This window comes from Salmo salar, chromosome 12 (assembly GCF_965601325.2).
Source record: "Salmo salar chromosome 12, fSalSal1, whole genome shotgun sequence".
NCBI classification, from domain to species: Eukaryota; Metazoa; Chordata; class Actinopteri; order Salmoniformes; family Salmonidae; genus Salmo; species Salmo salar.
In genome coordinates, this window is record NC_138302.1 from 31,729,092 (window position 1) to 31,751,262 (window position 22,171).

General features: G+C 43.7%; 2 protein-coding genes across 4 annotated transcripts; one reads left to right on the top strand and one right to left on the bottom strand.

The window, feature by feature from the left end:
• Nucleotides 1-253: 253 nt before the first annotated feature.
• Nucleotides 254-3,308, bottom strand: LOC106564736 (lengsin). Of its 2 annotated transcripts, none has more exons than XM_014131043.3 (4): nt 3,226-3,308; nt 2,044-2,710; nt 1,736-1,902; nt 254-1,572 (listed from the first exon to the last, which is right to left on the bottom strand). In XM_014131043.3, exons 1-4 carry the CDS (start codon nt 3,232-3,234, stop codon nt 358-360), a joined length of 2,058 nt encoding a protein of 685 aa, XP_013986518.3. In that variant the 5' UTR covers nt 3,235-3,308; the 3' UTR covers nt 254-357. The 2 variants fall into 2 exon arrangements, with proteins under 2 accessions (XP_013986518.3, XP_013986519.3); XM_014131044.3 differs by lacking the exon at nt 3,226-3,308 and adding an exon at nt 3,069-3,215.
• Nucleotides 3,309-17,353: 14,045 nt separating this feature from the next.
• On the top strand, nt 17,354-21,405 carry tp4a1 (tyrosine phosphatase type IVA 1). Of its 2 annotated transcripts, NM_001165365.1 has the most exon segments (6): nt 17,354-17,464; nt 18,575-19,169; nt 19,382-19,474; nt 19,567-19,697; nt 19,952-20,026; nt 20,313-21,405. In NM_001165365.1, coding segments are annotated over 5 exon segments (522 nt in total). In that variant the 5' UTR covers nt 17,354-17,464; nt 18,575-19,064; the 3' UTR covers nt 20,431-21,405.
• Nucleotides 21,406-22,171: the final 766 nt, after the last annotated feature.

Sequence of the window (22,171 nt, forward strand, 5' to 3'; positions counted from 1 at the left end):
ATAAGTTTCAATGTCAGTATTTAGTGTAAAGTGGCCAGTTTCCTTTCATACATTTTCCCATAGCACTGTAATAGGTTGAGAATGTTATTTATGTTTGTGTACCATGCTGACAGCTATCAACTGAAAGGCATCATAATTCAAGACCCAAACCCCTGATATTCCTACTCTCTTTTAAATGTGATAATTCATTTTCAATTCGTTTGGGCCCTGCACACAGATGTTGATATTTCAATCATGTTTTTATTGTTTTCTGTCAAATATGGAATAAAAAATATATATATATTGAAAGAAAGCATTGTGTGAATTCAATCAATCCATTTGTTTAACAGGAATCTGACTGTACAATATTGAGTACTTCTATATGAAATATTCCAGACATTTGTTTCTCTCTGCGTCCAATTCTTCAGTCTCAATCTCAAATTGCTTCAGAGCAATAAAATACTGCACAAATGGTTCTCCCAGCGCTCCGCGAATCACATGGTCTTCGCTCAAAGCCACCAGAGCGTCCTCCAGCTTCACAGGGATGGCAAACTGCTGTTTCCCCAGCTGGGTGTGGGTGGAGGCCCTGGTCAGACCTGTCTCAGCCGCCAGGTTCCGTTTGATACCATCCAGTCCTGCCGCTATGGTGGCCGCCAGCACCACGTATGGGTTAGCCATGGCCGAGCCCAGCTTGTTGTCGATATGCGTCTCCCGCCCGCCATGGCATTTTACATTGAAGGCGCTGCTGTTGTCGTTGTAGCCATAGGTGGCGTAAAGCACGTTGTGCTTGGGGTCTTTAACCTTCTTGGCAATGTGGCTGCGGCAGCCCAGCCCAGGGGAGAGCAGGCAGCTCAGGGCGGCCGAGTGGCTCAAGAGCCCCGCAAGCCACTTCCTGCCAATCTCCGACAGCTCCCCTGCGCCGTGGTCCCCGGTGTGGAAGAGACTACGTTGTCCGTTGGTGTCCCAGAGAGAGTGGGAAAGCACCCCGGCGTTGTACAGGCTGTCGTCGGTGAAGAAGCTGGCGATGTAGCTGTATTTCCTCGCCATCTCTTTGATGCCGGTACGAAACGTGAAGGCGGTGTCGGCGGCCGCGATGCCAAACTCCGGCCTCAAGTTGATCTCCATCTGACCGGGCACCATGGCTGAGGCCAAACTGTCCACGTCGGCCCCCATGCAGTACATCCCATTCACCAGCTGCTGGAAGAAGGGCAGGTCGTGGTTGCTGGCCAGGGTGGTGGCAGGGAACAGCATGGTCTTGGGGCCCACCCTGTCGGGCGAGCCCAGGACACAGCACTCGTAGGTGAAGGAGGAGTACAGGGAGAAACCCATGCTCTGGAGCTGCCCCATCAGCTGCTTGGCGATGAGACGGGGTGCGGTACGCAGGGGGCTACCGGTTATCATGCAGGGGTCACAGATGACCCGGGCCGTCTGCTCTGCCCACGGCAGCACCCTGAAGGTCGACAGGTCTGGGATAAGCAGCACATCGCTACTGAAGTTGGCAGGGTTGTTGGCGTGGTCCACCTCACAGCTCTTAGGGCTCAGGGTCAGCTCTAGGTAGCTTCTTGGCATCGGCACCCCATATACTGCTTTCTCCTGTAAAGATAAAAAAAGGTTTACATCATGGGACTTTTCCTATAGGCAAGCATAACCACTGAGCAACCATTTAAACAAATAGCATTAAAACATTGTGGGTTTTCTCGATACACTATAGCTAGTACATTTCAGGATGTTTGTGTACTGTGTGTGAGATGATTACATGAAAGAAGCGGACTGGCACTGTCTTAGACCTGGACACCCCATGGAGATCTGTGGCCTCGAAGCGGACAAAGTTGATATTCTCCCGGGCAATCTGCTGCTTGATGTGCTCCATGGCTGAGACAAAGCTCTGAGTCCCAGACTTATCCATGTTGTCTTTACTGTTATCTATGAGAAAAAGAGCCAAAAGCAACTATCATGTCTGTAAAAAAAGATAGTCGCTTGTGATGGAACTACTTTATTAGCTACAAGTTTCTACAAAATAAGAATATAAACTTTTTGATAAATCTAATCCAAAACCAGACTAACCTCCACAGTTGGCACTGCTGCTCTCAAACGTGGACGACCGTACTTCGGATTGCCTGTTTGCTCCAGTCACATCTGACCTGTATGAGGTTGACGAGTCCATACCGGAGCCAAGCTGGAGGGAGCTGCTGTCCCTGGACCTGGTGGACACCCTCCTGGGAGCATCAGAGTGGGGCTTGAAAGTGGTGAAGGAGGACTGGGACTCCGGCCGTCCATCTCCCCTGTTGGTCCCATGCAGGTAGGTGTAAGGCGCTGGGACACCCCCCCCCTCCTCCTTCCCCCGGGCACCAAGCATGGAACTATCCTTCAGGATACTCTTCAACTCATCCATGGTCTGTCTGGAGACCCCCACCTCGCCCTTTGGGCTGTAGGTGCAACCCTCTCTGGACCACTCCACCCTGGAGGGGGGGCCCTCATCCTGCCTGGGCCGATCCCTCTCTGGAGACACAGAGGGCTTGTGGGAGTGGGGAGAGGGGCCGATAGAGATGATGGTGGGGTTGCTTTCTGAGGGTCTGGGGCTGCTCACGTAGTCGGAGTGGTGGACTATGGACGGCCCCCCTCTGTCCCAGTCCACTGGGGCCACGTGTTTCCCACTCACCTTCACCCCCTTCTTCTTGCCCTGGCTCATTCCACTGCCATCTACCTGGTCTCTGAGCCTACTTGAGCCCTCCTGGAAACACCACCCAACCACCAAAAATATACAGTATTTGTATGTACTTTTCATATATTTATTATATAGTTATTAATAAACATATATATTTATTAATATATATATACATTTTAATACCTACAACAAATAGATTACAGTTAAATTAACAATGCAATTGTTACACCATATTAAAACAAAAGGAATGGAAAAGGAACATCTTTTGTTTTTTACCATTTTCTTTTTCAGATTAGTGATGTCTTTTACATTTCTTCAATTCAGTTACCATTCATGGGTAAAAAGAAACAACATTGTGTCCAAATCCAAAACTCCATACTGGGATTTACAGGTCTAAAAAATATAAAAGAGCTAGAGATGTTACCTCGAGAACGAGATCCTCTGAGTCATGCATTCCTTTCATACTCATTTGTGAGTTTTGACCTGAGATTTGAGTGCCTTCATTTGAAACCAGAGCTATGCTCGCACATTTATTTTATGGACAATTGGCACAATGGTGATGGATTGGAAAATTCTCTCACCGCACCCATGGGCACTCCGGTTGTACACTGGTATCCACTGACAACTGGTAGAGACTGAAACACTTCTGCTTTCACCCCACTGGCTATTAACATCCACGATTCAATATCCCCCTTTGTGTCAATGCAAAGGGAGGTGGAGACAAAAACACACAGCTCAGCTATTTTGTTTGTGCCTCCAATCATGACATTCAGGCAGTTTCTAGAAAGATGCATTTAGTTCAAAAGTACTGAGAAACATTAACATATTTATCAGGCATCTACAATAGATGTTGTAACTCTAACTTTTTGCTGATATAAACTATTTTATGGTAAAGAACTAGGCTACTGTCTGTATGAAATAAAACTAGATTTGATATGGCTTCACAAAACCTTTATATCAAGACTGGACCAAATATGCTCTCTTTTCTATAATAATATTTTTTTTTTCTATCGTGAGATTAGTTTATATTTAGATTAACTTGTGCAACATTGGCATAGGACCTAGAATGAATTTAGTGCTCATCCAGGACACTGTAACAACTAGATAACAACTTTATTACAATATTATTAAGAACAACTATACTATATTATATCATAAAATACTTTTCACTGAAATACCTAATAAGATAAAAAAAAATTGTAATATAGACTGCAATACAGCATAGCCTAGCTATAGCCTACTTATAAATACCTACAAAATTGTGCATTTTACCTGCTAAGATGTGTGCATCATGATGTGTAGAATTCCGGTCACTCAACTTTGGAAAGAATAGCCTATTTGTTGCCACATAGGCCCTAAATGATGTTTGTCACTAGCTTCTATTTATTTACCTTTATTTAACTAGGAAAGTCAGTTAAGAACAAATTCTTATTTTGAATGACGGCCTAGGAACAGTGGGTTAACTGCCTTGTTCAGGGGCAGAACGACAGATTTGTACATTGTCAGCTCGGGGATTTGAACTTGCAACCTTTCGGTTATTAGCCCAACACTCTAACCACTAGGCTACCCTGCCGTGAGAAGGGTGCTATTCCAGCCCGCAAATCGGGGTGTTCCTGCATGTAGGCATTCCTGCATCTGCAGGAAACCCTCTTTATACTTCAATTCGTTAATTTTTAAGCTTTTGTCTCAGTCGGCATTCAAGTAATAATAAGGAATTCCCCTCGACCACGCCCACAAATTGGGGAAAACCAACATTATTTCCTATTGACCCCCATTGTAAAAGAGGCAACATCCCTCCCCAAAAATGCACTGTCATGTTAACAAGCAACATATCCCAAAAACAGGACATGTCAAAGTAAAATGGACAATATGGAATGGATAATCACAACTATCATCCAGGAGTTTCACCCCATTGTCATGATCAGAGGTTTCAAGTTTGTATCCGTAAATTGTCCGGACCGGATGTTCTTTTTTTGGTGTTTTACAAACGGTAGGCTTACCACATAGATGAGCGTACATAAAATGGGATTTCTGGCAACACTGTAGGCTACACCTCAGTAAGCTCGGACTGATGCCGATGCCTTTTGGAAGTTTTTTTTGGTGCAGTCCGGACTGGCCTTGATTTCCACATCCACGGACATTGGTTTTTGGTCCGGTCTGGACCGATTCTGAACCAATCATAGACGTCTATGTTTGCTTCAGATTTTGTCCAGTCTAGGCCAGCCCAAGCGCCGAGTGGCACAGCGGTCTAAGGCACTACATCTCAGTGCTTGAGGCGTCACTACGGACACCCTGGTTCGAATCCAGGCTGTATCACAACTGACCGTGATTGGGAGTCCCATAGGGCAGCGCACAAATGGCCCAGCTTTGTCCAGGTTTGGCCGGTGTAGGCTGTCATTGTAAATAAGAATTTTTCTTAACGGACTTGCCTAGTTAAATAAAGGTTAAATAAAATATGAACTAAATATTTTCAACTTTCATTCAAAACCAAAATTGAGGCTGATTTCAACATCTGGAAAATACATATTTTCAATGTCTGGAAAATAAGTATTTTCAACATCTGGAAAATGTGTATTGTCAACTTTCATTCAGAACTGAAAATAAGTATTTTTTTCAATGTCCGCAAAAGATGACTTTCAATGTCCTGGAAAATATGTATTTTAAATGTACAGAAAATATGTATTTACACCTCTCATTAAGAACCTAAATTAAACCAAACCTTAACGTTGTCACGTCCTGACTAGTAAAAGGGGTTATTTGTTATTGTAGTTTGGTCAGGGTGTGGCAGGGGTGTTTGTTTAGTGTGTTTCGGGGTTTTTGGTTTATGTTCTATGTTTTCTATTTCTATGTGGTTTTTCTAGGTTTTCTATGTCTATGTTAGTTTTGTCAATGACCTCCAATCAGAGGCAGCTGTTTGTTGTTATCTCTGATTGGAGGCCATATTTAAGTGTGTTTGTTTTCACTTGTGTTTGTTGGGTGGTTGTTCCTAGTATAGTCTGTGCACCTTACTGGGCTGTTTTCGTCATTTGTTTTGTTCAAGTGTTTTTTTTCTTCAATAAAAGTAAAGAAGATGTTCAATATACCCGCTGCAGTTTGGTCCACTCCTTACGACGACCGTTACAAACGTCTGGAAAATACATATTTTACACGTCTTTTCAACGTCATTTTGCTTAGTTAGGACGATTCTAGTTTTTTTTGGGGGGGGGGGGGTGTCTTCGTAACATATCATACGAATTGTAATTCGGAACATATCATACTAAATGGATGATGGACATCCACAAATTAATACATACCATACGAAATGTAACATTTCATACTAAAGGGAGTGTCCCGGATTCATGTTCAGAGTAATAAGAAATGCTCTGAGGCCAGGTTGTAGCTACGGTAGATAGTGTCCTTCGCCCCCACTTGTGGGGCACAGGTTTCTCCAGAACACAGCAGGCAGGAGGCGGGGGCGACCGGTAGACAGTGTCTTTAACCCGCCTGTTGGGCACTGTTTTTTTTTTTTTTTTTTTTTTAAGGGGTGGATCAGCTTAATATTGCGAAAAGATTGTTGCTTCCATCAATGTAATTGTCTGCATCATTTCCAATCCCCCATATATTTTTGGGGTAAATATACACTGCTCAAAAAAATAAAGGGAACACTAAAATAACACATCCTAGATCTGAATGAATGAAATAATCTTATTAAATACTTTTTTCTTTATATAGTTGAATGTGCTGACAACAAAATCACACAAAAGTAATCAATGGAAATCCATTTTATCAACCCATGGAGGTCTGGATTTGGAGTCACACTCAAAATTAAAGTGGAAAACCACACTACAGGCTGATCCAACTTTGATGTAATGTCCTTAAAACAAGTCAAAATGAGGCTCAGTAGTGTGTGTGGCCTCCACGTGCCTGTATGACCTCCCTACAATGCCTGGGCATGCTCCTGATGAGGTGGCGGATGGTCTCCTGAGGGATCTCCTCCCAGACCTGGACTAAAGCATCCGCCAATTCCTGGACAGTCTGTGGTGCAACGTGGCGTTGGTGGATGGAGCGAGACATGATGTCCCAGATGTGCTCAATTGGATTCAGGTCTGGGGAACGGGCGGGCCAGTCCATAGCATCAATGCCTTCCTCTTGCAGGAACTGCTGACACACTCCAGCCACATGAGGTCTAGCATTGTCTTGCATTAGGAGGAACCCAGGGCCAACCGTACCAGCATATGGTCTCACAAGGGGTCTGAGGATCTCATCTCGGTGCTTAATGGCAGTCAGGCTACCTCTGGCGAGCACATGGAGGGCTGTGCGGCCCCCCAAAGAAATGCCATCCCACACCATGACTGACCCACCGCCAAACCGGTCATGCTGGAGGATGTTGCAGGCAGCAGAACGTTCTCCACGGCATCACCAGACTCTGTCACGTCTGTCACATGTGCTCAGTGTGAACCTGCTTTCATCTGTGAAGAGCACAGGGCGCCAGTGGCGAATTTGCCAATCTTGGTGTTCTCTGGCAAATGCCAAACGTCCTGCACGGTGTTGGGCTGTAAGCACAACCCCCACCTGTGGATGTCGGGCCCTCATACCACCCTCATGGAGTCTGTTTCTGACCGTTTAAGCAGACACATGCACATTTGTGGCCTGCTGGAGGTCATTTTGCAGGGCTCTGGCAGTGCTCCTCCTGCTCCTCCTTGCACAAAGGCGGAGGTAGCGGTCCTGCTGCTGGGTTGTTGCCCTCCTACGGCCTCCTCCACGTCTCCTGATGTACTGGCCTGTCTCCTGGTAGCGCCTCTATGCTCTGGACACTACGCTGACAGACACAGCAAACTTTCTTGCCACAGCTCGCATTGATGTGCCATCCTGGATGAGCTGCACTACCTGAGCCACTTGTGTGGGTTGTAGACTCCGTCTCATGCTACCACTAGAGTGAAAGCACCGCCAGCATTCAAAAGTGACCAAAACATCAGCCAGGAAGCATAGGAACTGAGAAGTGGTCTGTGGTTACCACCTGCAGAACCACTCCTTTATTGGGGGTGTCTTGCTAATTGCCTATAATTTCCACTTGTTGTCTATTCCATTTGCACAACAGCATGTGAAATTTATTGTCAATCAGTGTTGCTTCCTAAGTGGACAGTTTGATTTCACAGAAGTGTGATTGACTTGGAGTTACATTGTGTTGTTTAAGTGTTCCCTTTATTTTTTTGAGCAGTATATATCCATGTCACGGGTGTCGTAGGGTGTAGACCAAAACGCAGCGGGAAAATGTATACTCATCTTCTTTTATTTAGGACAAAGGAAAACCAAAACGTATACAAAAACACAACGACGATTAACAGTCCTGTAAGGCATGAAGCTATACACAGAAACAATCTCCCACAAAATCCCATGACAAACACACTCCTAAATATAGGACCTTCAATCAGAGGCAACAATAGACAGCTGCCTCCAATTGAAGGCCCCAATCCCCATTACCAAAACATAGAAATACAAACACCTAGACATAACGTAGAAATAAACTAACATAGAACGATAATCCAAAAACCCCGGAATACATAAATCAAATACCCCTCTACATGAACACATACACAAACACACCCTAAACCACATAAAACAAATACCCCTGCCACGTCCTGATCAAACTACAAGAACAAATAACCCCTTTACTGGTCAGGACGTGACAATCCATACACATACACGTATGCATACATATACACATACACATACCTATATAGACATACTTTTTTAAGAATATACCTTTATTATTATTCCCCGCAAACCCTACCACCCTTCCCCGAATTGTAGTAAACTAATAAACACTTAGGCTTCTACCTTCAGTTTATACATCTTATACACATTTTACATTTTTTTACAGACACACTCTATTTTAAAATAGTTATATTTTGTTTGTTTTTAGTCCTTCCTCCATTTCTGATGTCCATCCAGTTTGATTTCTATTTGTAACTGTGCTATTTCACAACATTTCTGAACCTATATACATTTTACAGACCCCGTATGTTTTACATTGGTTATCCTATTAGTCCCACCCTTCAGCTCCATTCAACCCCTCAACATCATCCATTTTGGATTTCTATTTGCCATATATTTTTCAACTGTGCAGTGATGCTTCACAAAAGTATTGAACCTTTCTATTCTCATAGCTTCTACAGATTGTAAATTAAAAATAAACATTTTTGCTAAAATAATTATTATATTATTGATTGATTGACTATTGCTTTTCAAGTCACCCAGTGATCTGCAACGTTAGTTCTAGGCAAATGTTGCAATTCTTCAGCCATTCCTGGACCTGTGACCAAAAACAAGCTACATATGGACAATACCAAAATAAATGATCTAATGACTCTGCCTCCTCACAGCAAAATCTGCAGAGCTGGGAAGATTGTATCCCTATATATATATAGATTACAAAATTATTGCAACCAATAGAATGTTTAGTAATTTCAATTGAAAAATTAGAAGTTTTGAATCCCGGTGTTGTTTTGCGTATCAATTCATAAACCATGTGCCATGGAATGGGTACATCGAAAATCTCTTTCCAACTATTTTGCAATGGCACAGCTGTCAGTTTTTTGGTCCTTAAATGAAATTGGTAAATGTTTTTATTGATCACACTTTTCTTTAACCATTTATGTTCTTTAATACAGGGCCGACATACAAGTTCTTTACTTTTTTCTCCTTCTACTTGCCTCTTCCATTTTTGGGGTAATGCTGCAATTAATTGGTTGTAATTTTGGGTAGAGCAGATATTTCCATATGTTTGCGTTAGCTGCATGTGTGACACAACTCCACCAGTCCTATTTATGATATCATTCACTAAAAGTATACTTTTTAATTTCATTTTTGTTTATCAATTAGTATATTTGAGTTTAACCACAATATTTGTGCTGTCTTTTCAGGTGGATTAAACTGAAATTGCAACTAACTTTCTAAGGCTTGTTTAAAAAAAATAGCAATATTTTGGAGATTTCCTTTTCAAACAACCCGAAAGTGAGCAGGTGTAATCTGAATAAAGGCCATTCTTGAACATAGGATGAGACATTCCTACCAATTTACTAGAGAACCAGTTTGGATTTAAGTATAACTGATGCCTGATGAGAGCTCTAATGCTTTAATATTTAATAATTTCTGCCCTCCGAATTCATATTCGTTATATAAATAGGCCCTTTTAATTTTGTCTGGCTTGCCGTTCCAAATAAAATTGAATCTTTTGTTCATATAATTTAAAAAGCAGGTCACTGGGTGTAGGCAAAACCATAGCAAATAGGTAAACTGTGATATGACTAAAGAGTTAATCAGGGTGATTCTTCCACAAATAGACAGGTATTTTCCTTTCCATGGTAGCAAGATCTTATTTTTGCTAACTTTCTATAATAAAAATGTATTGGCGTGAGATCATTTCTGTCGGGATTTGTATACCGAGTATGTCCACATCTCGGTCAGACCATTTAATTGGTAAACTACACGGTAATGTAAAATGTGCATTCTTTTAGTGATCCAATACGTAATAGTATACTTATAATTTGGTTTTAATCCAGAGAGGATAGCAAAAGTATCTAGATCCTCTATGAGGCCGTGGAGAGATCTAATTGTGGTTTTAAAAGAAAACATGAATCAGCGTACAATGACACCTTAGTTTTTAAGCCATGGATTTCGAATCCCTTAATATTATTGTTTGATCTAATTTTAACAACTAACATTTCAATGGCAATAAATAGATATGCCGATAGTGGACAACCTTGTTTTACTCCTCTAGATAGTAAATAATGGCTACATCTCAAGTTAAACTATATGACACCTAGGGTTACTATACATAACTTTAACCCATTTTTATAAGAGATTCCCCAAAATTGAAATATTCTAGGCATTTATATATAAACTCCAGTCATACTTTATCAAAAGCCTTTTCAAAATCAGCTATGAAAACCAGGCCTGGTGTCCCCGATATTGTCAAGTGTCAGTTGTGCAGAGGTGAGGACGGAGTCAGGCGCAGGACACAGAACTGAGTAAAATAATGTACTTTACTCAGAACAATAATCAGCCAATAAATCCACGGAGGGATAACAAACCCTAACACAAAAACCAGGAAACAATCACGCACAAAACATAAGAGCCAGAGGGTTAAATATGGAAATAATGGAATGGGAACCAGGTGTGAACAATCGAGACATAACAAATGGAAAAAGAAATGTGGATCGGTGGCAGCTAGAAAGCCGGTGACGACCGAACGCCGCCCAAACAAGGAGAGGTACCAACTTCGGCGGAAGTCGTGTGACAGTACCCCCTCCCCCCGACGCGCGGCTCCAGCAGCGTGCCGACACCGGCCTCGGGGATGACCAGGAGGACGAGGCGCAGGGCGATCTGGGTGGTGAAATTCCTGCAGTAAAGACGGGTCCAGTATGTCCACCAGCACCTCTCCTCCAGACCGTACCCCTCCGAGGTACTGAAGGCCCCTCGCCCGACGCCTTGAGTCCATGATGGCTTGCACAGTATACGCCAGGGCCCCCTCGATGTCCAGAGGGGGCGGAGGAACCTCCCGCACCTCAGACTGCTGGAGCGGACCAGCCACCACCGGCCTGAGGAGAGACACATGGAACAAGGGGTTAATACGATTATCAGGGGGAAGCTGTAACCTATAACATACCTCGTTCAGTCTCCTCAGGTCTTTAAATGGCCCCACAAACCACGGACCCAGCTTCCGGCAGGGCAGGTTTCGGGTCGAGAGCCAGACCTGGTCTCCCGGTGCATATACCGGGGCCTCACTACGGTGGCGGTCGATGCTCACCTTCTGTCGCCTGATGGCCCGTTGCAGGCGTACATGGGCAGCGTCCCACGTTTCCTCCAAGCGCCGAAACCATTCATCCACTGCAGGTGCCTTGATCTGGCTCTGATGCCACAGCTGATAACCTAGTACACACTGAAACAAGGACAGGTTAGTGGAGGAGTGGCGGAGGGAGTTTTGGGCCATCTCTGCCCAGGGGATGAAAGCCGACCACTCCCCCGGCCGGTCCTGGCAATAAGACTGCAGAAACCTATCCACATCCTAGTTAACTCTCCACCTGCCCATTACTTTTGGGGTGAAACCCTGAGGTCAGGCTGGCCGAGACCCCCAGACGTTCCATGAACGCCCTCCAGACCCTTGATGTGAACTGGGGACCCTGATCAGAGACTATATCCTCAAGCACCCCGTAGTGCCGGAAGACGTGTGTAAACAGGGCCTCCGCAGTCTGTAGGGAGACCGGGAAAAGGAATGAGATGGCAGGACTTAGAAAACTGATCCACAACAACAAGAATCGTGGTGTTTCCTTGTGACGGAGGGAGATCCGTCACGAAATCCACCGATAGGTGTGACCACGGCCGTTGTGGAACAGGTAGGGGTTGTAATTTCCCTCTGGGCAGGTGTCTAGGTGCCTTGCACTGGGCGCACACCGAGCAAGAAGAAACATACACCCTCATGTCCTTAGCTAAAGTGGGCCACCAGTACTTCCCACTAAGACAGCGCACTGTCCGACCGATGCCAGGATGACCAGAGGAAGGTGATGTATGAGCCCAACAGATCACGAACATCAGACGGAACGTACTTACGTTCAACTGGACACTGGGTGGGAGTGGGCTCCGCATGCAACGCCCGCTCGATGTCAACCTCCCATACCACCGGTGCCACCAGGCAAGAAGCCGGAATAATGGGAGTGGGATCCATGGACCGCACCTCTGTGTCATACATCCGAGACAGTGCGTCTGCCTTAGCGTGCTGGGAACCTGGTCTGTAGGATAGAGTGAACACAAAACGGGTGGAAAACATGGCCCACCTTGCCTGGCGAGGATTCATTCTCCTCGCCACCTGGATGTACTCCAGATTGCGGTGGTCAGTCCAAATGAGAAAAGGGTGTCTCGCCCCCTCAAGCCAGTGCCTCCACGCTTGCAGAGCCCCGACAACAGCCAACAGCTCCCGGTCCCCCACATCATAGCGTCACACCGCCGGGCTGAGCTTCTTCGAAAAGAACGCGCAGGGGCGGAGTTTAGGTGGCGTATCCGAGCACTGAGACAGCATAGCTCCTATCCCAGCCTTAGATGCGTCCACCTCTACTATGAACGCTAAGGAGGGATCAGGATGAGCCAACACAGGAGCCGAGGTAAACAGAGCCTTCAGGTGATCAAAAGCCCTGTCCGCCCCAGCTGACCACTGCAGTCGCACTGGTCCCCCCTTCAGCAGTGAGGTAATGGGAGCCGCTACCTGACCAAAGCCCCGGATAAACCTCCGGTAGTAGTTGGCAAACCCTAAGAACCGCTGCACCTCCTTTACCGTGGTTGGAGTCGGCCATTCTCCATCTCCACCCCTGACGCGGACAGGCGATACCCTAGGAAGGAGACGGACTGTTGGAAGAACAGACATTTCTCAGCCTTAATATACAGGTCATGCTCCAACAGTCGACCAAGCACCTAGTGCACCAAAGACATGCTCGGCGCGTGTAGTGGAGTATATTATAATGTCATCTATATATACACACACACACACACAGAACTACACCCTGCCCGTGCAGGTCCCTGAAAATCTTGTTTACAAAGGATTGGAAGACGGATGGAGCATTCATCAACCCGTACGTCATGACGAGGTACTCATAATGCCCAGAGGTGGTACTAAATGCCGTCTTCCACTCATCCCCCTCCCGGATACGCACCAGGTTGTAAGCACTCCTGAGATCCAATTTGGTGAAGAAGCGCACCCCATGCAATGACTTGGTCACACTGGCTATGAGAGGCAGAGGGTAACTTTACTTCACCGTGATCTGATTTGAACCTCCATCACAAAAAAGAAACTCAGAGGCAGGTGAAGTGGAAGGCTGAATGCATCCCTGTCCCAGAGAGTCGGTGACATATGTTTCCATAGCCGCCATCTCCTCCTGTGACAGAGGATACACATGACTCCTGGGAAGTGCTGCGTCTACCAGGAGATTTATCGCACAATCCCCCCGTCAATGGGGTGGTAGTTGAGTCGCCTTCTGAGCCAAATCGGCATATTCAGAGGGGATGTGCATGGAGACCTGGTTTGGACTCTCCACTGTAGTTGCACCTATGGAAACACCTATACACCTCCCTGAAAACTGACGTGACCATCCCTTGAGAGCCCTCTGTTGCCACGAACTAGTGGGGTCATGATGGGCCAACCAGGGAAACCCCAACACCACAGGAAAATCTATCAGGAAGAGACTAATTCTCTCCTCATGACCCTCCTGCATTATCACACATAGTGGAGCTGTGACCTCCAGTATCAGACCTGACCCTAAAGGATGACTAAGGCATGTACAGTGAAGGGCACATCAACAGGAATAATAGGGATCCCTAATCTACGAGCAAACGAACGGTCTATAAAGTTCCCAGCTGCGCCTGAATCTACTAGCGCCTTATGTTGGGAATGCGGGGAAAACTCAGGAAATTCTATAGATATATACACACACACACACACACACACACGTGCACAACAGGAAGCTCTGGGTGAGTTGGGTGCATACTCACCTGGGATGATCCACCAGTGCCCTGCCTGCTGCCTTGACTTCCTGGGGAACCTCTCCAGCACCGACCAGCAGTGTGTCCTCTGCGGCCACAGGTAGTGCAGGGAACAGCCCCCCCTCCGGTTACCCTTAGAGTAGCACCATAGGTGCTGGGGGATGGAATGGACGGACCCTGATCCGAACGTCCGCGGGTGGCCAACAGGTTATCCAGCCGGATGGATAAATCCACCAGCTGGTCGAGGGTAAGGGTGGTGTCCCTGCAGGCCAGCTCTCGATGAACGTCCTCACGTAGACTACAGCGGTAATGGTCGATCAGGGCCCTCTCATTCCATCCCGTGCTGGCAGCCAGGGCCCTGAAGTCCAGTGCGAATTCCTGTGCGCTCCTCATCCCCTGTCTGAGATGGAACAAGCGTTCCCTCACCGCTCTCCCCTCAGGTGGATGATCGAAGACCGCCCGGAAGTGTCGGGTGAAATGCTCATAGCGGACCAACGTTGCGTCTATACTTCCCCATTCCGCGTTGGCCCACTCAAGCGCCTTCCGACAGACAGGAAATGAGGGCGGTCACGCTCTTGTCTCCCGAGAGAGCCGGATGGACGGTCGCCAGGTAGAGCTCCAACTGGAGCAGGAACCCCTGGCACCCGTCCCATAATCAGCGCACGGCAGCGAGAGCCGAATCCCACTGGGTCCAGGTGACCCAGGGGTGGACAGCGGTATGGGTTGTGGTGTTGGTTGGAGTGAAGTTGATGGGGTTGTGGGAAAAAAACCTTTTCCCCCCCATTGCTCCATGGTGAGCAGCACGCGATCCATGCCTGTGCCAAGATGTTGGAGCATCATCGCGTGCTGCTGGACGTGTTCCTCCACTGGTACCGGAGGACTGGGTGCACCTGCTGACTCCATAAAAATGGTGCATGATTCTGTCAAGTGTCAGTTGTGCAGAGGTGAGGACAGAGTCAGGCGCAGGACACAGAACTGAGTAAAATAACGTACTTTACTCAGAACAATAATCAGCCAATAAATCCACGCAGGGATAACAAACCCTAACAAAAGAATAACAAACCAGGAAACAATCACGCACAAAACATAATGAGATCCAGATGGTTAAATAGGGAAATAATAACGTAATGGAACCAGGTGTGAACAATCAAGACATAACAAATGGAAAAAAGAAACGTGGATCGGTGGCAGCTAGAAAGCCGGCGACAATGACCGCTGAACAACGAGAGGCACCAACTTCGGTGGAAGTCGTGACAGATATTTCAGAGTATTCTATTGTTTCCAGTACTTGTCTTATATTATCTCCAATGTATCGTCCATGTATAAAAAACCTGTCTGATTAGGATGAATAATATCTGACAATACTTTAATTCTATGCGCCAAGTATTTTGCTAGGATTTTTGCGTCACAACACTGAAGTGTAAGAGGTCTCCATTTTTTTAAATGGACTGGATCATATATATATATATATATATATATATATATATACATACACACACACTACTTGGGTCCTGTTTCAGTAATAATGATATCAGACCTTCTTGTTCTGTGTCTGATAATGTACCATTTATAGAGGAGTGGTTAAAACATGCTAATAATGGTCCTCTGAGTATACCAAAAAAAGTTTTGTATACTTCCACTGGTATGCCATCCAGCCCTGGAGTTTTCCCAGCCTTAAAGGCTTTAATTGCATCAAGAAGTTCCTCCTCTGTAATTTGGCCTTCACATGAGTCTCTGTACACATGTTAATTTTACATTATTTCCCAAACTACCCGTGTGCCCCCCCAAAAAAATGTTCACATGAAGGAACGCCCCAAATTGTGGGCTACAGTTGCACACTATTGGCTTCTATAACCACAAAGTCATAAACAATTTTATACAATTTCTCTGCTTTATAGGTCATGAACAGTCAAAATCATGTTTTTCATTCAATTGGATGATATTTGAAAGAAACCAGATTAAAGTATGATGACCAATGACTTTTGCTGCTACACTGATAAAGTTTGATCATAAAGTTACTGGTCCCCTCCCCCCATGTCAAACACTTGTATTCATTATTAAGAAGAAATGGTGACATCACCTTAACTGTCATTTTAGTACACCAATGGTAACATGATATTCTCTTACCTAATTAAAATAAGTACTGCCTTGTAACCAACGATGGAGAAGGCGTGTTTGCAGAGGAGCATGGTTTATATAGCTAGTTAGCTACTCTACTGGTGCCAAAGTATGACTGTAGGGTTTCAGCAAATATAATTAAAAGTTTACCCTATTCATCTATGGCACAGATACTTATATACTGAACAAAAATACAAACACAACATGCAACAATTTCAACAATTTTACTGAACTACAATTCATATGAGGAAATCAGTCAATTGAGATAAATTTGTAAGGCCTTAATCTATGGATTTCACATGACTGGGCAGGGGTGCAGCCATTGGTGGGCCTTGGAGGGCATAGGCCCACCCACTTGGGAGCCAGGCCCAGTCAATCCAATGATCATGCTGTTTAATCAGTTTGTTGATATGCCACATTGTCAGGTGGATGGATTATCTTGGCAAAGGAGAAACGCAAACAAATTTGTGCAGAAAATTGGAGAGAAATAAGCTTTTTGTGCATATGGAACATTTCTGGGATCTTTTATTCCAGCTCATGAAACATGGGACCAACACTTTACATGTTGCGTTTATATTTTTCTTTGGTATATGTTTCCCCTTTCATCTGTGTCTGGTGTTAGCTAGTTATTGGCTAACTAGGTCTTCAGTCAGCATAGAACAAAAGGGGTAAGGGTTGTTCAAAACTCTGACGCAGCTGTCAAGTCAAGTTGTTAGCCTTGAGATAAAAAGTACTTTTCAGAATGACTGTTTGGGACCTTACCTTATCCCTCAAATCCTTAAACTGAGACCAAAAAGCAAAAAAAAAAAATCTTATTTGGACTTTGTGGCAGTGAACGCTAGTGGAAGCCCTAAATGATTAGCACTATATAGGTAATCAATAATCAGCCATCCTTAAGTATTCAAACAGAGGTGAATAAACCTGAATAAAGAGTTGGCTTCTTTTGCGCAGGACTACAATTTGATCCCAGAGAACATGCCCAGTTTGTAGGCTTTCTAGGGTGGGGTTTCGAGAGAGCTCGAGCTCTGAATAGTGATTGCCCGTTTGCCTTGCGTCGTACTATTCGAGTAGACGCCGACTCCGCACGGAGGAATTGCCTAGACTGCATGGTGCAAAACCATTTAATATATTTACTTATTTTTAGGGACCGGCTGTATGATTAAGCTACAATCTTCAATGAGTAAGCATATCCCAGTAAGTGTAAATTTTCATAACTATATTTTTGTTACATTGTAGCGACTCGTGTTGTAATTCTGTATCAACTGGTCTTAAATTTTTCAAATGTTAAATATCGGGCCTCTTCGACAAATGCTATGTTGTCTTTGTGAAATTGATACATGTGAGTTTTTCCTGTGATTAACGGTATGTCAAAGGTGTATGCGAAATTAAATGGGCTTTGCCGTTAGATTTACATTTTATTCGAGTAAAACGAGGTGGTGGGTTGCCTTTGGAGCGCCTTTGAGAAGCATTTGACGTAGCTATTACCGTCGTATAAAATTTACGCATTTTTCTTATGAACTTGTCAGCAATATCATTGACAGTTTCTATAATCATTCTTACCGTAATTAACTGTAGTTTACTTAAACGAGGCGCTAAATATCTCACTATTAAAAAATGTGTTTCTGTATCTCAATGGACATTTTACAAGTGCTCGGCTATGAGGCCTCTATACCGGTGATGGCGCCGAGTCTGCCCTCACAAAGGACAGTTTTATAGAAATCCTCTTTTATCATACTTATGTAAATTTCGGTTTGTTTGGGTTTTGTCGTTGGACAGACGTCTAGGTTTGACGTCATTGTATTGTCTCTTAATTCAAGGTCCAATTTGGCTTTAATGTTCAGAACAAAACATTATTTTCCAGACGGAAAAAAATCGGATTAACTATCCATATTTCAAGCTTCTTAGACAGTATTTGGAGCACCAGCCAGAGAAAAACATATACAATGCTTAGGGCTAAGGGAGTTATACATGGCTTGTGTCAAAAATAGCTTTGCTGAAATTCTAAAATCTTTCCTTCTGTCAACGAGGCATATAGTAGGCCTAATATGTAGATATTACTGCTTTTTGTATGCATTTCTAAAGAATATGTAGAGTTGAACAGCGACCTACTGTAGGCCTTAGTAAGCTACATCCATCCTTCACACATTGGCAGTCGTGTTAGACCTATGGTTAGACTAGATCTGGGCTGAAAGAGAGCAGCAGTTATGTGTTTCCATAACCTTTTCTTTTTCAATTGTTTTAGCCATTTCCCCCTTGAGTTTAGAGGCCTTATATCTTACTCCCTCCCCCTCTTTTCTCTTGCAGCAGTTCTGTGGTGTTCTGGGTCACACATTTATGGAGTTTCTGAAGGGCAGTGGGGACTACTGCCAGGCACAGCACGCAGCTGCCTATGCAGACGAGTGAACAGCAGAACTCACCTCCTCTCCGAACACATTGGACCCACAGGAGGAGGATCTGAAACGTTGGCAGGATCAGGACACCTCCTAACCTACCAGCAGAACGAGCCTGGATGGGGTAACTCTACCTGCTGCACACTGCCCTCGTTGGCTTCCGCCTGGTCAGAATCAAGGGGGAACCTGTCTTGTTTCCCAAAGGAGAAGGGGTTTGATTTTGGTTGTCCACACCCTTTTTTCTGCCAAATCCGACCTCCTTTCGCTCCATAGCCTTCTTTAGCCCACTGGTCACGGTGTATTTTTATTGCGGGAATATAGTTTGACATTTTGTTGATATTCCCTCTAAATAAGTGTTTTTGTTAGATTGTTTTGTGGGAGATCTCGTTTTTTCGTCTGTCACCATGGCGCGTATGAACCGACCTGCCCCTGTGGAGATCACCTACAAAAACATGAGGTTCCTCATTACCCACAATCCAACCAATGCCACCTTGAATAAATTCATTGAGGTGAGCCCTCACATCATTAACACCGTGACGATATCAGAAATTAATTTTGTTATAAAACGTAATGAATGTTCTGGATTCTCATAGGTAGTCCCTCTCTTCCATAGTATAAAGGGTCTGTTTAGAAAATATAAATGTTTTCCCTGTGTAGTATGTCAAATGTACAATGGAATATGTTGCAGATCATATGAAAATAAAAGTACATTCTTCTACAGGAACTGAAGAAGTATGGAGTGACCACCGTTGTGAGAGTATGTGAGGCCACCTATGATTCCACCTTGGTGGGGAAAGAGGGAATACAGGTTCTGGTAAGCTTCAACATCACTTATTTACTACCATCTTTGTTTTGGTTTCTGAGAAAGAGGGCAGATGAACTAATTTCCCCCTCCTCCACCAATAGGATTGGGCGTTTGATGATGGAGCTCCCCCCTCTAACCAGATTGTTGATGATTGGTTGAACCTCCTGAAGACGAAGTTTAGGGAGGAGCCTGGTTGCTGCATTGCTGTCCACTGTGTAGCTGGCCTGGGGAGGTAAACTAGTGTTCTTATTTCCCTCTTAGTATAGAAACACTTATAATCCTGTAACAAGGATTTTTAAACATGTAATAAGTATTTATATTCAGAATTGTGTTAGATTGATGATGCTAGTTCTTTGGTAAGAATGCCAAAAAACAATTAGCCATGATACACAGTATTAAAAAGTCCCATAGTACCCTAACCCTAACTGCCTTTTGTCAACTTTTCTTCTGAGTATTTCCAAAGTTTTTGTTATGTTATACTCCTAGAGCCCCTGTCATGGTTGCCCTGGCTTTGATTGAATGTGGGATGAAGTATGAAGATGCTGTCCAGTTCATCCGGCAGTAAGTCTGATGCAAATACACTTATGTAGATCTCTATATACTGTAGCTGCAGCATTTTAAAATGGAGGCTAAAACGCATTGTTTTGAAAGAATTGGACTGAGCTGCAATTGAGAAGTTGAAATTGCATTATGTACCTTAACCCTTAGTACAGTGTAAGTACATTGTAACAGTGGGTAATTTCATTCAAAAAGGGAGGCTAGTCTATAAAACCCACTGTTTTAAATTAATATCACTGACCTGCAATTTAGATAATGTGAAATGACAATGTATTTTCTCTCGTAACAGGAAGCGTCGTGGAGCGTTCAACAGCAAGCAGCTTTTCTACCTGGAGAAGTATCGTCCAAAGATGCGCCTGCGCTTCAAAGACTCCAACGGCCACCGCAACAACTGCTGCATCCAGTAGTAAAACTAACTCCTAGTCCATGCCAACAATGCCCCTATAAAATACATTCATTTCTTTATCTTATCTACCTGGCAGGCTTGTTTTTTTCTTAGTAAATCCATTGTGTTGAAGTATTTCCATTGGAAATTCATTCTCAAATAATTAAAGTTTTCCCTTCTCAATTAAAAAGTGTCAATAAAGAGGTTAGTTTGTGAACAAGTGACAGTGAGTGAGTGTTCTCTATGTGTGTCCTTAGAATTGGAAAGGAGCACAGCCAGTGAAGTAATTTTGTGAACCTCCAGATGTTGGTTTATACATGTTGAACACATCCCAAGGTTTTAATTGGCAAGGGTGCTTATTACTTTAAAAAATATATTTTAAAAAGTACTGTAACGATGATTTAACATGAGTAGTTAGGTATCCCTTAAAATTTTATGATTCAGTTCAATACTGAATAGAAAGATGTATGCCTTCCTCCACATGGTTAAAACTTGAAATGCCTTACAATTAAAATGGAACAAAAAGGCAATCGAGTGGGTTTGTCATCCACTACATTAGAAAAGGTCTCATTTTTTTACTTGGAACAAAAGAATGTTGCCTTTGTCTTGTGCAGGACGTCTACACACTTAAGTCCTTTCAGTAACTATTTTTAATATGAAATGCTTAATTGTTGCAATATTTGTTTATTGAAAGTCTGGGACCTTTTTATTTTTTTATTTTCTCTTATCAAACCTTGTTGATTAATTACTGCCATGTCTGAAATGTGATTTGTGTTTTTCGCTTTGAAACTGGACTTCAATGTCTGCGATATTTTGTATGCCTTTTTATTTTGATGTGCGTAACTTAATACTTGGATACTTGATGATTTATGTATTTGAAAATGTGTATTGTTAGGTTGGCTATTTATACTATCAATGGATGTGTGTTTTAGTACCGTGAGCGACAAATTGTAACTGTTCACCAACTTGTGAGAGTACATTAAAATGATACACTGAACTTGGTTTTGAATGGCATTTAATGCACTTTGATATCCTATTGAACTCCCATTAGTGAAGGCCTATAATGCCTATAATACATTGGCCTTGTTTGGTTTAATGGATTGTCCCAGTGAGCTTGTTCTGCCTGTAGTACCAGCATTGGCACTAACAAAGAGTCAGATCTGTCTATGGGACTGCTGATTGGAACTGTGGCAGAGAAAGAGGAAGTTTACATACTGTTTCATAGAAGATCATGAGAAACCAATTCAGCTAATGAAATAATTATGCCAGAATATCCCAAAAAAACAAGCCGTGCAGAGTCATGGGAGAGGTTTTCCCACAGGAAACGGCTTGAAACTGATAATGTAAGTTTAATACATTTAGTGACACATGCTATAATTAAGGTATACTTAACTGCATTTGGTTTAAATGAGAAGCGTGGGCTCAATTACAGGTGAGTAATTTACTGATTCAACCCTCCCCTACCCTGTTACATGTCCCTCAAGGCATACTTAATAACAAGAATCTTCTTCTGCGTAGGGAAACTACAGTCTAATGCACAAAGACAAACAGCATTTTCAGCAAATGAATCAAATCCATTTGTGGAGATATTTTGTTAAATGGCTGTTGGTTACACCCTGGATCTGGTGACAGTCAAGGTTGTTAGTGTCACCTTGTGGCTATAGTTGTACCCACAGGCCATCCAGTCTGTAGAACTCAGCATGCCTCAGAAAATGTCTCTTTAAGGCCTACTGGAGATGTGTGAAATTAGCTGAAAAACATGT

Bases quoted from the DNA above. Each gene is read 5' to 3' on its own strand.
- LOC106564736 (XM_014131044.3), bottom strand. From the start codon at position 3,113: ATGAGTATGAAAGGAATGCATGACTCAGAGGATCTCGTTCTCGAG. The intron at 2,711-3,068 runs GTAACATCTCTA...TGGTGTTTCCAG, and splicing joins CAGAGGATCTCGTTCTCGAG to GAGGGCTCAAGTAGGCTCAG. The intron at 1,573-1,735 runs GTAATCATCTCA...TTATCTTTACAG, and splicing joins TGCCAGTCCGCTTCTTTCAT to GAGAAAGCAGTATATGGGGT.
- tp4a1 (XM_082958377.1), top strand. From the start codon at position 19,065: ATGGCGCGTATGAACCGACCTGCCCCTGTGGAGATCACCTACAAAAAC. The intron at 19,475-19,566 runs GTAAGCTTCAAC...CTCCACCAATAG, and splicing joins AAGAGGGAATACAGGTTCTG to GATTGGGCGTTTGATGATGG. The intron at 19,698-19,951 runs GTAAACTAGTGT...TTATACTCCTAG, and splicing joins TGTGTAGCTGGCCTGGGGAG to AGCCCCTGTCATGGTTGCCC.